The sequence below is a fragment of the Cyprinodon variegatus genome, unplaced genomic scaffold, assembly GCF_000732505.1.
Source record: "Cyprinodon variegatus isolate N-32 unplaced genomic scaffold, C_variegatus-1.0 Scaffold733, whole genome shotgun sequence".
NCBI lineage: Eukaryota > Metazoa > Chordata > Actinopteri > Cyprinodontiformes > Cyprinodontidae > Cyprinodon > Cyprinodon variegatus.
In genome coordinates, this window is record NW_015151186.1 from 19,195 (window position 1) to 35,457 (window position 16,263).

The following is a 16,263-nucleotide window of genomic DNA, read 5'->3' on the forward strand; positions in this document are numbered from 1 at the left end:
TTTGTATTGTTATATCCCAAGAGTTGCATGCATTAAACTGAAGATATAATATGTTATGGGACCAGGGTTTAAAATAAATCCAGATTTGGTTGCAGGTCCTAATGCAATAAATTTAATCCTTTTTTCTTCACAGCTAACCCCAAAATATAGATAAATGCTTTCTCATGACGTGTTTTTTTATTGGTTCAGATTCCAGTTACTTTTTTTAATGAATTTTAAATGTAATTTTTTCATTTATTTCCGTTTGATCTGCTATTCTGTTAAGTATCCATAACATTGCAGACTTAAAAGTGCTCCCGCTACCTTTGGTGCCCTTTGATAAAACTATGCAGCATTGCTCCAAATAGGTTAGATCTTTTATAGCTTCAGCATCTTTTTAAATATCCTTTCTAATATAAGCACATAATGTTCAAAAAAATTCATACTTTATTTTTAAATGACCTAGAAACATTTCTTTACTGATAACACCCCCATTCTGCAGGGGTACAAATAAGAAATGGCTCCTCTTCTCTTAGCCCTTCAATAAAAGGTGAATGGGATTAGACCATAGCATTCAAAAGGGTGTATGTGTGATAGCCCTTATATGTTAGGGAATTGCTATAAGAATATACTTACATCCTAAGCTTCCCCCATAAGAACAGTCAAAATGACTTTCTTTATTTATTGAAAACATGTTTCTGCAACTGTGCAAAAAAAATAAATAAATAAAAAAATCATGATAAAGAAGATTATAATAATATCTAAAGTCCACTGTTAGAAACCTGTAGCTAACATTTTTGGGATACCTGTAAATGTGGCAGGAATTAAAATTGTTTTATATGCAAAGTTTCAGTTTCAGAACTCCATTAGACCAACTAAAAGTCTCAGGATTATTTTTTCATTATTTTTCAGAGTAAAAAAATTATTCTAATTTACAACTTTTTCATGTTTTATTTAAAATAATATTAAACTTCATTGCAAAAAAAAAATAATAATAATAAACTCCATTTATTTTTTTGGATTTCATTTCGCATCTTTATAAAAGTCTCCATCAACCTGTTTATCTCTTAATTTCCATTTGTTCTCCCATGTTGCTGTGTGTTTATGTAGGAGTCACAGATCAGTCAGGTATTGTATGCTCTCCATCTGTGTGCTGCTTTGGGTTGCCCCCTGCTTTAGAGCCTCATTAAAGGTGTTTGGTCATGCATGTGAGAAGTGAGCCAGTGAAATTGGAAAACTAAACATTTGTTTCAATAAAAACAGGCAAACTGAACTTTGAACCAGTTGGTAAATCATTTTCGGATGTATTCAGTTATTTTTGATGCACAGGGTAGCTGCTGTTACAGGAGTATCATCAGGGTTTATCATTTATTTTTTTCTCAATTTTAACATTTGAAGTTCTCACATGAGCATGATGGCATAAGCAAAGCCCAGTCCTGGTCCTCATCCCTGAATCCCTTCTCCCTCCACCCCCTATGTCCTGGTAACATCCTATGCTTTTGGGTTGATAGTTGCTGTGGATGTGTTTGGCTTTTTAACCAGAATGCTTCTTGTTTGGGGAGGGGTCAGTATTATGTGTCTCTGATTGTACAAGAAAGAACAAACATTGAATTTGATTTTTTATGGATTCTGTGTCATGACTTAAAGCAAAAACCATTCCAGTGTGATATAGTTTAATACATCTATCATTTAGTACTTCTAGGTGTTCACCATCTATTGATCTAAGTTCAGGTCTTACAGGTTTAAAGTGAACTTATTCAGTTCCCCATTTTATGAGCCACCCAGTCTGAATTAAATTGATTCCCAACATGAACTACTTCTTGTTCTTTCTCCAAATCTAAAGGTCATGATGAATTTCTGCTCCAGTTAGCGTATTGATTATGTCACTGCTCAGCATTTGTGTCCTGGCCTTTGCCAGCTTATTATCTTGTTTGTTTCTCTTATGTTGCCTTGGCTCACGTAAGCTGTTTTTATTTGTCTACATTTCAAATAAAACTCTTAGTCTGAAAGCAAAAATAATCTGAAATGCTATTTTAAAATTCGGCCAATGAAGGCTGGTTTTGTTTGCACCCATTTATAATGCACTGCTTTGTTGGTGTTGGTTTTTTAATCCAGTCCTGATCTGAATTGGTTCAGTTAAACTTATTTACTGACAGAAGGCACTGAGACGCAGGTTCATTCCTTCAACTTGTTTTCGCTGAAGCTACATGCAGGAAGCTTCTACATATTAGCAGCAGCTAATGGGACAGAACATCTGAACAGAATCCATCTTTCTAGCTGTGCAGGACATGAACCTTTTAGTTTACATTGTCAGTTTTAAAGCAAGGGGCGAGGCATTTATATTTGAACAACACCTCTTCTGAAATTTAACATTAGTTATTAGAATACTAACATTTAACACCAGAACACCTGGGTAATGGCTTAATTTTATAACCTAAATGCTTGATATTCCATCATTGTGTTATTCTCAGTGCAGGCCTGGATTTTCTCAAAGTATTTTTTAATTTACTAGTAATTGAGATATAAGTTATAAAGTTAAAGCTCCACGAAATTTCTATTAAGTATCTTTTAGTGAGGTGGAAAAAAATATCTACAATTCCAGACTGCATAACCTGCCTGCTTTTAGCCATCAGTTTTTAGTTTATAGTTATACCTGAAAAGAAATATCTACAGTGAGAATATAGGTAACTTTGTTTAAATTGCTAAAAAAAAAAAAACTGCCTGAGAATTCAGTTGGAGTCTGGAAAGCTGTTTTCAATCCAGTGAAATAGGTTGGGAGTGCTGACTTGCATTAATCAAGGCCACATTACCATCATAATTAGGCAGTGCAATGTGCAGGTTTATTCCTTCTTGTTTTTTTCATGATTGTAGGACACGAGCAGAGCTGGAACATGAAGCACTTATAGATGGGAACCTTGCAACAGAGGCCAACTTAATCATTCTTGATACTTTGGAGATCATTGTGCAGGTGAGCAAGCAAAAAGAACAACAAATACCCAAATTAGTTTTGTTTTTTTGTGAAGGACTTAAGAGAACAATCCTCTAAAACAGTTTCCTCCTCCATTTATTTTGCAGACAGCCTCAGTGACAGAATCTAAGGAGAGTATCCTGGGTGGGGTGCTAAAGGTGCTGCTTCACAGCATGGCCTGCAACCAGAGCGCCCTCTACCTGCAGCACTGCTTTGCCACACAAAGGGCCCTGGTTTCCAAGGTTGGATTTTTAGACCACTACAATTGTTTGTGTATGTTTGTTCCAGAATGAACTAGTGTTGAGCTCTGCTTTCATAGTTTCCAGAGTTGCTGTTTGAGGAGGAAACAGAGCAGTGTGCCGATCTTTGTTTGCGACTCTTAAGAAGCTGCAGCAGTAGCATAAGTACCATCAGGTCCCACGCCAGTGCCTCACTCTACCTTCTCATGAGGCAAAACTTCGAGATTGGTAACGTAAGTAAAAGTGAGAGGCATAAGGCTGCTGAGACCATATAGTGTGTATTAGCTGGATCACAGCAGTTTTAGTTAATTCGTTCATTAGTTTTACTGCATTTAGTGGTTAAAACCTCTCTAAATGTAGTTAATAACGTAACATAACTAAAACTGAAAATTTTTTAGTAAAGCTATCTCTTGCAATGATTTGAATTTTCCGGGATTTACATTAATGAAATCAAAAGTTATTAAAGCAAACATGACTTAAAACCTCACATTCACATTAATCAATATTCTCAACCTAACATGTTGATTTTTTTAATCCATCTGTTACCTACTGTTCAAAGCTGGTTGATTCCTTTATTCCTTAATTTTCCATCTTTTGTCTTTTTTTTTTTTAGAATTTTGCAAGGGTGAAAATGCAAGTGACCATGTCTCTGTCGTCGCTGGTGGGAACGTCGCAGAACTTCAATGAGGAGTTTCTCCGTCGCTCATTGAAAACCATCCTCACCTATGCAGAGGAAGACCTAGAACTCAGAGAGACCACTTTCCCAGATCAGGTAATAATTGGACTATTTTAATCACTCAGCCTTGATAAAGGGAATCCTATTTCAATAAGCTGTTTTTTTCCTCCTACTAGGTCCAAGATCTCGTGTTTAATCTGCACATGATCCTATCTGACACGGTGAAGATGAAGGAACACCAAGAAGATCCTGAGATGCTGGTAGATCTCATGTATAGGTAATGAACATATGACTAACCAGGGAATTACTTCTCTCTTTAAACTATCAGCATTATAAACTCTGGTTTTCTGACTGGTTAGTTTCTTCTGCTCTGACCTTTAGGATTGCAAAGGGATACCAGACATCTCCAGACCTGCGTCTGACCTGGCTTCAGAACATGGCCGGCAAACACTCAGAAAGGAATAACCACGCTGAGGCTGCTCAGTGTTTGGTGCACAGCGCTGCTTTGGTAGCAGAATACCTGAGCATGCTGGAGGACCGCAAGTACCTTCCTGTAGGCTGTGTCACCTTCCAGGTAAGGAAAGTTCTGCAAGAAATGAAATCAAATTTGGAAATCACATATTTGAATATTTATTCTATGATTTTCAGAACATTTCTTCAAATGTGCTGGAGGAATCAGCTGTCTCTGATGATGTGGTGTCACCAGATGAAGAGGGTATCTGCTCGGGAAAATATTTCACTGAAATTGGTCTAGTTGGCCTCTTGGAACAGGCAGCTGCCTCTTTTTCCATGGTGAGAGACTAATGCTTGTCTGCATGTGGTTCAGTCCAAGAGTTTAGAGCAGATGGCTTTGTTTCTGGCCAACTCTTAATTTGGCAGCTCACTATAGCGCTAAAGGCTAAATCGACAGCAATTGGTGATTTTTGTGACATTTCCATAATTGCTTTGTGAAGTATTCTGGTTTTCTGTTAAATTTTGTTAATTTTACACAAAGTTAATCACAATAAATGTCATATCAAGCTACTTCTCTGTACGTACATTTCCCAATTCATCTTCAGTTATTTAGAAGCCAATTTTGTCCAGATTTAAATAAAATAATTCCAGTTCCATACCGTGAAATTCAACAATGTTACAAAATTGTAGTAAAGTTATTATCAAGATCCAGAATAAATATAATCTATCACACAAAGGAAGGTTAATAGAACAGGATGCGAACCCAGCAAGCAAACATGGATACACTGGACCTGGAATCACAAAGGGAATTAATATAGTTACTAGTAGTGGTTAGCAGTGATGGGAAATGTACTGAAGAGTAACTAGTCATAGTTACTAGTTACTTTTCCAAAAGTTTGTTACGGTAACTCAGTTACTGCACAGGTAAAATAACCAGGTACTTATTATGATCGAAAATGTCAAAGAATTTGGAATAATTTTCCTGTTATTGGAAATTTACTGGAAGTTAAGTTTTGAAATCTAAGAACTTTGGTATTAACTAATGAGTAAAATGAATAATTAAAAAAACAATAACTAGAGCTTTTCTGGATCAGAGATCCTTCTAACCTACTGTTATAAAGTTTTTGTTCCTATAATTGGGAAAATGATTTCAGAGCTTGTTTCTTTACGAGCACCCTCATTGAACCAGTGGCTCTGCACCATCATCCTCTCCTCTTATTCTGTTCAACGCTTGCCAACACGCGCCAGCTTGCAGCACCTCAGCCTATCTGCGTCACGTATGCGTATCTCCACTCCCTGCTGCCGGACCCTGCTGTACAAAGCTCTCCCTGCTGCAGAGGGTGTGCGAAAAGTAACTTACTATTGTTACAGATACATAAAAAGTAATTAGATTACTTTTAAAATTAAAAACTAACACATTTACTTATAACGTTTTAATGTAAGGTTGTTACTCCCTACACATCACGTCCGGAAAGAGATGTAGCTGAAGAAAGAGACATTGTCCTCAGACTCCTTTCTGTGGAGAAACTAACACAAAATGCTCAAAGCTTTTAGTTTTGTGCAATTAAAACACACACAGGTGTCCAGTCATGGTTATTTCTCCTAATTTGATGACAAATAATGAGATTGTTGATTTCAGTGAATGATCCTGTTCTGAAGTTGCCTTGTTCAACAGGCTGGAATGTATGAGGCGGTGAATGAAGTGTACAAGGTACTAATCCCAATCCATGAAGCAAACAGAGACGCTAAGAAGCTAGCCACCATCCATGGTAAACTACAGGAGGCCTTTAGCAAAATTGTCCATCAGGTAAATGCACATCACATGAAAAGACTCACATTTGGAAGATTTTTACTTTGTTGGGTTAAATGTTCACTTAGATCATAAAAAAATAGGTATCTATTTTGGATGATCCATATTAGTCCCGACATTCTTGTGCTTCTCATGTATAGATTTCTGTTTTTAATGATCTTCACGTTGCATGTTTTTAAAGTTGACATACAGAATCAAACAGTCCACTTCTGAAATTGTGCACTTTTGTTATATGTCACATTGATAAAACACTGGAGAGTTTCAAAACATTTCTTTGAGGATTTCACAGAATGAAGGTTATTTTCTGCGTTCATCACCATTTTAAACCAAGCAGTGAAACCAGCTTTCACACAGACACAATATTGCACGCTATTATTTACCATTTTATTTCCAGTATGTTTGTTTCTTGTTGTTTTTTATATATATTTTGGGCTCCCTTTATGTTTTCTTTTGTTATTCTTTAAAAAAAAGGATGCATGAGGTGTCAGTGGCAAGTCCAACAGTGGTCTTTCTCATATTAAGAATATTAGATTCTTATATGGGCATGTATGTAGTCATCTGATGTACAGCTTTGCATTACTGAAGTTTAAACGTCGACCAAAGCGAATACTTAATTGCCTAATTTATTTTTAATAATTCCCTGTTAGATATGATCATTGTTCTCCAATCCGGAATAGTTTCCAAGTGGAGCTATTCTCTTGGTAACATCATCCTGTGCATGTATGTACCATCCAGAGATGGGTAAATCAGGCTTCAGAAAGTAAAACAAAACCTTATTGCCTAAACAGGTGATTTGGGCTCAAACTCAAATCCTCAATGGTCGATGTCCTGCCACCTTTAGATGTGTCCCACAAACCTTCATCAAATACTCTACCACGAGCTCAAGCTCTGCTAAAAATCTCATATTAGCATGAGGTTTGTTAAAGCAGAGACATCTAAAAGTTGCAGGGCTTCAGCCCCTGAATACTGCAGTTTGAAACCGCAATTCCTGCAGTAGAGCCGGAAATGCAAAAGGTTTGGAGCTAATAAATGGACAGGCTTTTTTGTGAACTCTCTGAACCTGGAGTAGCAGCTCTGGTTTGGGGTGGTTGTTAATGTCTGGTCTTCACATATCCTGTATTCTCTTTGTTACACAGAGTACTGGCTGGGAGGTAGGTGGTTAAATAGTTCCTGCTTGGCCCTGCTCATGTTTATCTCTCTTTTTTTGTTTGTATTTTTATTTATTCTCATCTTTTTATTTGCCAACTGCGAGCGTTCTGTTGCTCTTGCTTTATTTCATTCATTCAGCCCATTAACAGCCGCAGACATTCCCAACTGTCTGCCCTGCTGGGAATGTTGCTGTAAATATTCACCAAAGCCCTCACCTGTCTTCTTGTCTCTTCCCTGATCTTCTTGTCCCAGAAGGAGCTTGTTTTTATTTTTCTAAATGCGAAAGTGCTGAATGGCTGTGCATGACAGCCACGAGATGACACTAATGACTAAAAAGTCTACATGAATGCATCAACAGCACAGGCCGCACCTAATCCACCCTCATCTCCTAGCTGCTGGTGTCAGTCAGCACTCACTCATGAACTGACACCGGCCCGCTGTCACTCTTCATCCCTCCTCATCTTCACGTGCAGGGATCGATTTCAGTATGCTGTTTATACATGAAGGGTCGTTCTTGCATTAATCAGGCTTTTAAAACAAGGGTGCTAGAAACTTTGGGTTGAAGCTGGAATCAGATTATCAAAGCTGCCAGTTTTTTTTTTTGTCATAAAGGTTCAACTAACAGTTATCCTTGATTTTTTTTTTTCTATTGATTTTAATTTACAATTATCTGGACTTTTTTTTTTTTTCTTTTAATTCTGTAAGCTTAATCGACCCCTGATTTTTATTATTATTCAATTATTTTTCCATCCATCCTTTCATTGTGTTAACAGTATTAACCTCTGAGTGAGTTTTCATGGTTTTATTGCATGATTGGGTTCACATTCTTTTTGCTTTTGGAGTTGCACGAAGGGGGCATGGTGTGTTTAAGGGTAATGGTTCTTTATTTCCGACTTCTACTCCCTCTTTTGTCTTCCTTTGCATGGTCTGGAACATTAGAAAATCATTGCAGATACTTTTGATCTTGTGTGCTGGTTTATGTTGTTTTTGTTGATTCTTTGGGGCAACCCCATCCTGATTAAAATTTGTTCTTTTTTCTCCTTTTTGATTTGCCCGGTTGCTGACCCTTCCCTCCCACTTTACTTAATTGTGTCTTGTGGTAAGTGCATTAGTTTTAAGGGTATTGACAGTATTGGGATATTTTTAAATGTTTCAAAAACCTTCCGGGGGATTAGATTTGAACCCTGCAAAGGATATTTTCAGCTCCAACCTTAAACACACACAAACAAAGACACTGTTAAACTTAATCCTGGTTGTTTTTTTTGGTATTTTCTCTTGTAAAGTTTTTTTGTCTGTGCAGAACAGAATTTGTTGTAACCGAAGGTCTTTGGTGGGTTAACCATCAGTGAACATCACAGGCTGTGCTTTTTAGGGCTTTCATGTAAAATAGTTGTTGACATTTTTGGTTTTTTCCTCAGTATTTCTCAGTATCTCATTATGTGATGACAACAAAAAACTAAGGTTTTGATTTCCCCCCTCCTTTTTTCCCCCTTGTAAATTTAATCATATTTGTTCTCTATCAAAATCCAATGAACAGCCTTCTGAGGCTTTAGGGCTTCTCCCAGATTTAATTTTCATTTTTGATGTGTTAGACTTTTGCAGACTGTGTAGTCATAAAAACAATATTTGACATTTTTTAATAAAAAGAAATTTGTTTCTCACTTTCCCCTTAAAGAATTTACTGATTTAAAACTAAGTCGTTGAGTTGACTGTCCGAATGACTTGTGTGGTTAGCATTACAAACGGTTACTAATCTGTTTATTACCCAGAGGAATTGCAGATACTTGAATCCAAACTTAGATTTCCAAAATGTTCTCGATATTCCCAAATCCAGGTCAGATCCACACAATTTAGTAAGCACCATCCATTTCCCATCAACTTTGAGTGGCTTAAATGCCTCTACTGTATAAAACTGTCCTCCCACCCTGTGCTTCTAACACCATGTTTCTGAGCATAGGGATGAGCAAAGTTGATATAATTTATTGGTCTAAAGGTTCAGTTCTGGTCTTACTAACCGGAGCTCCCTCTTTAGACATTTGGTGTTTCACGCGCGTGACTCCTACACCTCGGATGTTCTTTGAGGCCTTCATAGAATGACTGGATTTATACTGAGATTAAACATTGGTTGTTTTCTTGGTTTTAGATTTTATTAGTAAAGAGGGTCAAAGACAATAGCAGCCAAGAGTCTCAGAGTTTTATTATCGGAAGCAGTGGAAAATTGTATATGTATTTTCTTCTATCTACTGTTTCATTCAAAAATCCTAATAAGATGTGACAACATGAAGAAGTTTAAGGGGTGGGAATACTTTTGCATGGCTGTGTGAGAGGCCACTGTTAATGTGAAGATAGTTGTTCAGAAGCCTTTCACTGGAAAGTCTTTCACCTCTTTGATATATTGAGGGATGAGAAGAGTTTCTTGAAGCACTTTAGTCCGGCTCCTTTACCAAACCAACTGATCAGGACAAAAAGTCTTTAATTTAAAGGGAAACGCCTTTTTTTTTTTTTTTTTTTCATTGGGCCCTTGATGTACGTTATTACGTCATGTTCTACTCACCCATATGAGTTGTGTGTCATTAGGAGCTGTTCTGAAGATATTCGGTTAGGTTATATCCAAGTAATGTCTTCCTATGGGCAACGACTTGAAGGCACAAACTAAACTGTTCATAATTGATCATTTATGGTAAACCGGCATTCATAACATGTAGGTGAATCACTGTCCCCCAGACATCCGCGGATATATTTTCTATATTTATATCTTTTAAAAACGAAGCGGCGCGTCTATGACGTCATCGGCGTGCGCCGGCTACTGTTCATTCTTCCTGTCCGCTGAACTGCTGCTAGTTTTACTCACATGCCTGGAAGATGTCTAGTGCTACTACCACAGATGATCTCCCTCTAGAAATGGAATTGAACGATTCAGATTAGCTAGAATGAATAGAAGGGGTAGAGCGTAGCCGCCTGTTGCCCGGGCTGCCTGTCACAATTCCAGTACCATGCCGTGATTTCTGCTTTCATCGTTACCACTGAGGCAGCATTGGTACAGTGACAGACTGTCAGGGTACATGTGAACGGAATTAGCCTGAAACAGCAATAGTAGCAAAAAACCCTTTGAAGTGATCCATTGAATGACCCTTATAGAATATAAACTCTGATGAGTCATCATACCTGTTCCAAACTTTGTGTTGCTAATAATGGTTCCCTGTTCTGGACATTAGAGCTATTATTTGGTGAAATCACTTAAGCTCCGCCCTCCAAGAACAGGAAGTTGAGGCGATGCGCAGCTTTAGCACCTGTTTTAGACTGTGACTGCGGCCCAACGCTGCTTAAGGTTTAAATTGTGTTTTACTTTGTAACACAAGGTAGAGTGCATTATAAAGAGCATTTATCAATACTCTAAAATGTTTATTATTAGGACCTCCAACGCCACTGAGTAAATAAACTTAATCTTTCTTTTCTCATTCAGTCTGCCAGCAGCACATGTCATTTTCTCATTGGAATGGGGCAGAAATGAATCGGCTCCATTTCTTATAATTTGCACACAATATCTTTGCACAACACGTCCTAAAAATTCATATACATTTTTTTCTTCCTGCACAATTTAGTGCTCCTAATTTGGGTTCTCTGAAGATCAGGCTGTTAGTGTTATCCATTGTGAGATAAGCTCACAGAGAAGCTTGTGCCTGCAATTAGGATATAATCTGGATTAGACTTTTTAAAAATTAGAAAGGAGTGTTAACCTTTTCCAAAGATGAGTCTCAGCCACAGCAGAACTCAACTTTTGGGAACTTTGTGTTTTTACTATATTTGGTAAACATTAACCCTCATGTTTATACCTAGAGGATTATTTCTTCACCTGTTCCAAATTATGTAGACGTTTTTAACCTTTGTTTTATTTTCTAATCCCAGGATGGGAAGAGGATGTTTGGTACGTACTTCAGAGTGGGTTTTTATGGTTCAAAGTTTGGGGACTTGGATGAGCAGGAGTTTGTCTATAAAGAGCCAGCCATCACCAAGCTGGCTGAAATCTCTCATAGACTCGAGGTAAGCGCCACTTCAGTGCCTTCCATTTTTTAAATTGTCCGTTCTCCTCATTATAAAGTTAGAAGTGTAAAGACCCCGCCCTGTTTCCTGTTAGAACTTCTATGGGGAGCGATTTGGAGAGGAACAAGTCGAAGTCATCAAGGACTCCAACCCAGTAGATAAATGCAAACTTGACCCCAATAAAGTATGTACTGATTGAACCCTTAATTTTATTTTAAATCTACTGGCATAATACCCACCTCTTAATTTGTGGGTATTTGTTACCTTGGCAGGCCTTTATCCAGATCACATACGTGGAGCCATATTTCGACACGTACGAAATGAAAGACCGCATCACCTACTTCGATAAGAACTACAACTTGAGACGTTTTGTGTACTGCACTCCCTTCACCCTGGATGGCCGGGCTCATGGGGACCTGCATGAGCAGTTCAAACGCAAGACCATCCTCACCACATCGCACGCCTTTCCATACATCAAGACCAGGATCAACATCATCCACAAGGAGGAGGTAGGAGACGAATTTACAGATGGTTCTATCAGCTCTGAAATTATCTGTTTTCAAGGTTTCCGCAGGTTATTAAAAATCATTAAAAGTCATAAAATTAAACGAATTAAAATTCATTAAATGTGATAATCTTGGCATTTAAAACAATTTCGTCAGATATATCAGATATAACTGGTTCTGTGTGTTTGCGCGGAACTGCTTCCAGTTAATTGTAAAGCCGTATGTTCAGATAATAAGCTTGAGGCTTCCATCAAGAAAATGGGAAAAAACAAAAAGTGGCTGGGATACCAGAAAGTTGAGACATGGCTGCAGCCTGTCAATGGTAAAGATGATGGATTTTTCTGTTTTATATATATACACACACACCATTTACACACAAACACACACCTAAGGAGAATTAAGAAAAGCCAATCAACCTAACAGGTCATGTTTCGGGACTGTGGAAGGAAGCAGGAGTACCCGGAAAAAAACCATGCATTGTAAACTCCATGCAGAAAGAATCGGGCCAGGAATCGAGCCCAGATCATCTTGCTGCAAGGCAGCAGTGCTACCCACTGCGCCACTGTTGTTGAAACAAATGTAGTATTATTTGTGCTGCACAAATTAACAATATGTTGGGGGAAACGAGTGCTGCTGTTTCTGTTGCTGCAGTGAGTCTGTTTTCTACGTCTAGATCATTTCCACACCCATAGAGGTGGCAATAGAAGATATGCAGAAGAAGACGCAAGAGTTGGCCTTTGCCACCCATCAGGACCCAGCCGATGCCAAAATGTTGCAGATGGTCCTGCAGGGATCTGTAGGCACAACTGTTAACCAGGTTAGACATGAGCAAAAAAAAAACAAAATACCTCTGAGGCTATTTGATTAGATTTTAGTTGGTTAATGCTCATTTGGAATGTTTTTAGGGTCCTTTGGAGGTGGCTCAGGTGTTCCTGTCAGAAATCCCAATTGACCCAAAACTATATCGACATCACAACAAGCTCCGCCTGTGCTTTAAGGACTTCACTAAGAGGTACGTCAAGTCTTTGAATTATTGGAAAATTCAACAGTGAGGTTTGCATCATTACTTCTTCATTCCCTCAAATCTGCTTCATCTTACGGAGATTACCTTTTATCCATCCGAGACACTACGATGTTGCTAGCAACTAACCAACATTTGTCCTTCCAAAGGTGTGAAGACGCCCTCCGAAAGAACAAGAGCCTGATTGGTCCGGACCAGAAGGAGTACCAAAGGGAGCTAGAGAGGAACTACCACAGACTGAAGGAGGCGCTGCAGCCCCTCATCAACAGGAAGATCCCCCAGCTTTATAAACCAGTCCTGCAGGTCAACTCGCACAGGTGAGAGAAAACATGCCGTCTGTCTGCGTTTCCTTCTTCTTTTTGGGTGTCCATTAAAACCAGTGTTTTGTTTCTGTAATAATCATGCAGCAAACGGACAGCTTGATAAGGTAGTTCAAAAACTACATGTTGTGTTTTGTGTTGTCATTTAGAGATAGTAGTTAGTAGTTTTCTCAGATAAAAAGGAACAAATCTGCAGCACAGTCCAGTGTATGAAATGAAAATAGTTATATTGGCAACAGATACAAATATGAATAATGCTTTTATTGCTATGGATTGGGATGGGGTCCTCCTAATTGTCAATCATTCTGGTAATATGTTTACATAAGGCCATACGTGCTCGTCCCCATTTTCACCTACCGGTGGTGAGTCTGACATAGTGGAAAAAATGCAAATCTCCTTTTGGAAAGTAAGCTTGTATGAGCAATAAAAACAGCAACTTTTAAAGAGAGCGTGCACGAGGAGAAATGGGCTTGTGCACGCTCTCACACGAGTTTAATAGGCGTTCTCTCTCAGGAGCGGATACAGGTTTGTTCATTTGCATTTCTTTTTTTAAAGTGGAGAGGGCGGGTCTTTTCAAAAATTCGCAAAAATCCTCCACTATACCTTTAAGGGGCTAATAATAATAAAAACAACCTGTCACCCTAAATATCACCATTAATATAATGTTTTATGATTTCAAAAGTAGATACCTGAATGCCAAAGCATTTATATCCTGTGAAACTGCCATATTACATCCAAAATCCATTAATGTCATTTCATTGGCATTTAATGTAATAGAATAACAAAATAGTACCCAACACCGGTGGAAATAGCTAGACAATAAGAGCAGCAAAGAAATGGCAAAGATGTCTCTGTCTGTAAAAATGCAGCAAAGGTCAATTCTTCAAAGTTTTTATCCAGGGCTAAGCTCAGCTGCAAAAGGAATCTAAGAGCCACCGGTTCTGTTTCCTCATGATAGTTGTGCTGCTCTGTCAAATAAAATGCCTGATATTTTGGAACAGTTAATTGAAAGGTTGAAAAGTTCAAGGGATATGATTACTATTGCAAACCACTGAATTGTCCCAAACCTTTTAAATTAAGCCTCTCTGCCTCCATTTTTGTCTGTTACCCAGGAAAAGACTATAAAAGTTTAATTATTTGTGCCTTGAATGAAAACATTTGATTGTTTTTATTTTGCAGAGATTCCTTCAGCAGACTCAGTCTTCGCAAGCTTGATATTTGAAGATGAAGAGAATGCACTCAGTCATGGAAGAGAAGTTACTAAATTAATTTATTTTGAAGTGTAAATAGGAGTGTCTAAAGGTGGTGTTTTGAAAAGGGTGAGGGAGAACGGGAAGGAGTTGCAGCTTGGTACATCATTCCAGTGTCTTAATTTGTTTCTAGACAAGCGGTTAAACGCAACCAGCAAAGTCAACGAGGATTTTGCTGTATGTTTCTGTAGGGATGTTTTTCCCTTAGCTATCTTAAATAAATAATCTAAACACTTGATACCAACAGAAGCGTCAAGCTGTAAACCAGTGAATCGTGCTCTGAGCCCTGGATAAGTGCCAAACCCCTCCCCTTTTTACAGCCAAAATTTTTACAAGTGTCCACAGAAAAAGGTACCACTTTAAAAGTTGAGGTTTATTTAATTCTGTACGATGTCTCCCAAAAAAAAAAAAAAAACTGTATTTAATTTCATTTGTGCACTTTTTTTATTATTATGGCGTAGCAATGCATTGATGACTTGAAAGTTTATGTATTGGAATATGTGGAGGAGCAGAAAACAAAAAAACATGGAAAAAGTCGTACCAGTATTTATCATGACGCTTTATTATTTTATGTTAAAGCAACAATATTTTAAACTTCGGTACTTAAAACATACTTGTATAATTTTATGTAGTTTTGTTTTACTTTAAATATTTTACTAAATAAATATTTTAATGTTCAGATTGTGTGAGTTGTTATTTTTTCACTGTTTGTGTAATAGAACCTATTTCAATTAGCCAAGTGTAACAGTTTAATGAACTTTATTTAGGTTACTCATCGAGGGTGTTATCAAGTCATTGTTTGTAATAACTTCTGTCATGTCATGTAATAACCCTAACCCCCTTAGCTTGAATTTACCAAAATCTCAACCATATATCACTCCATACAATGAACCATTTATATATATTAGATATATTAAATCCCTAAAACTCTTAACTTCACATGAAATTGTATTTATTGGCTATATGATTTACGCAATTACTAGTAAAACTTTTAGCAAAAAAGTGACATTATACAAGGGAAAACATGGGTAAAGTTAAAAATGGTGCTCCTAATAAATATTCCAATCTAAAGTTATTTAATGCAGGTGCTTTCTGATTTGACTATTTAGGGCTTCTTTTTTGTTGTAAAAAAATATATATATACTCTGAAAAAATGGGATATATAGACCTTATCGTGCAATCTTGTCAGTTTAAATTCCACAAACTAAAAAAATATACTGCAAAATATTTCATGTCTTGTTCAAGGAGCACCGAGGTTGTTTTAATGGACCCAATTTGTTGATGATCTACTGGGTGTGTACTGCCATCTAGTGTTATCTAACAGTACTGCAGGGCAGAAAAGTTTTCTGAAAGTTTTTTAGCTCTTGGATCATATTTAGTTAGCAGGAATCAAATTTTCTCAGGACCTTGAATGATTTTTACACACAGAAACTGTTAGGAAGAAGATCCAGCAGAGCACACTCACTGCAGCACTTTTAGAAGAGCTTACGCAGGATGTGCCGGTCATCTTCTCTAGCATTTCTGGACGGCATTGATTTGGCTCATCCACAAGTAGGGCTGTGTTCATTGTTATTCCTGTATGTGATTGTTAAACCCTAATAATACCTGCCTGTTAAGTGTCAACCCTAACGTTTATCCAAGTAGGACAGCAAGTCTATCAGGATAAACATTTATCTTCATTATTTACATAAAGATTTGGGAATAAAATGGGAGCAGTGGATTATTCTTAACAGAGAGCTCTGTCATTGTGCATTCGGATTGTCCTTGACATGAGAACACAGTATTATCTTGATATGGCTGGAGCCAGTGAAGTCTCTTCATTTACAAATGTGAATGATGTAACGATGTGGC

General features: G+C 37.6%; 1 protein-coding gene across 1 annotated transcript in view; it reads left to right on the forward strand.

Moving 5' to 3' along the window:
* The window catches only part of LOC107097921 (dedicator of cytokinesis protein 7), a 33,905-nt gene extending 18,860 nt beyond the window's left edge, over positions 1-15,045 (forward strand). The window contains exons 19-35 of the mRNA XM_015395274.1: positions 1,090-1,107; positions 2,851-2,947; positions 3,055-3,189; positions 3,267-3,419; positions 3,800-3,958; positions 4,039-4,139; positions 4,244-4,436; positions 4,511-4,654; positions 5,991-6,122; positions 7,262-7,276; positions 11,181-11,315; positions 11,410-11,499; positions 11,588-11,824; positions 12,495-12,638; positions 12,727-12,833; positions 12,992-13,159; positions 14,342-15,045. Of these exons, the coding sequence (XP_015250760.1) occupies positions 1,090-1,107; positions 2,851-2,947; positions 3,055-3,189; positions 3,267-3,419; positions 3,800-3,958; positions 4,039-4,139; positions 4,244-4,436; positions 4,511-4,654; positions 5,991-6,122; positions 7,262-7,276; positions 11,181-11,315; positions 11,410-11,499; positions 11,588-11,824; positions 12,495-12,638; positions 12,727-12,833; positions 12,992-13,159; positions 14,342-14,384 (2,071 nt within the window). The 3' untranslated portion in view covers positions 14,385-15,045. The remainder of the gene's footprint in view (positions 1-1,089; positions 1,108-2,850; positions 2,948-3,054; positions 3,190-3,266; positions 3,420-3,799; positions 3,959-4,038; positions 4,140-4,243; positions 4,437-4,510; positions 4,655-5,990; positions 6,123-7,261; positions 7,277-11,180; positions 11,316-11,409; positions 11,500-11,587; positions 11,825-12,494; positions 12,639-12,726; positions 12,834-12,991; positions 13,160-14,341) is intronic.
* Positions 15,046-16,263: the final 1,218 nt, after the last annotated feature.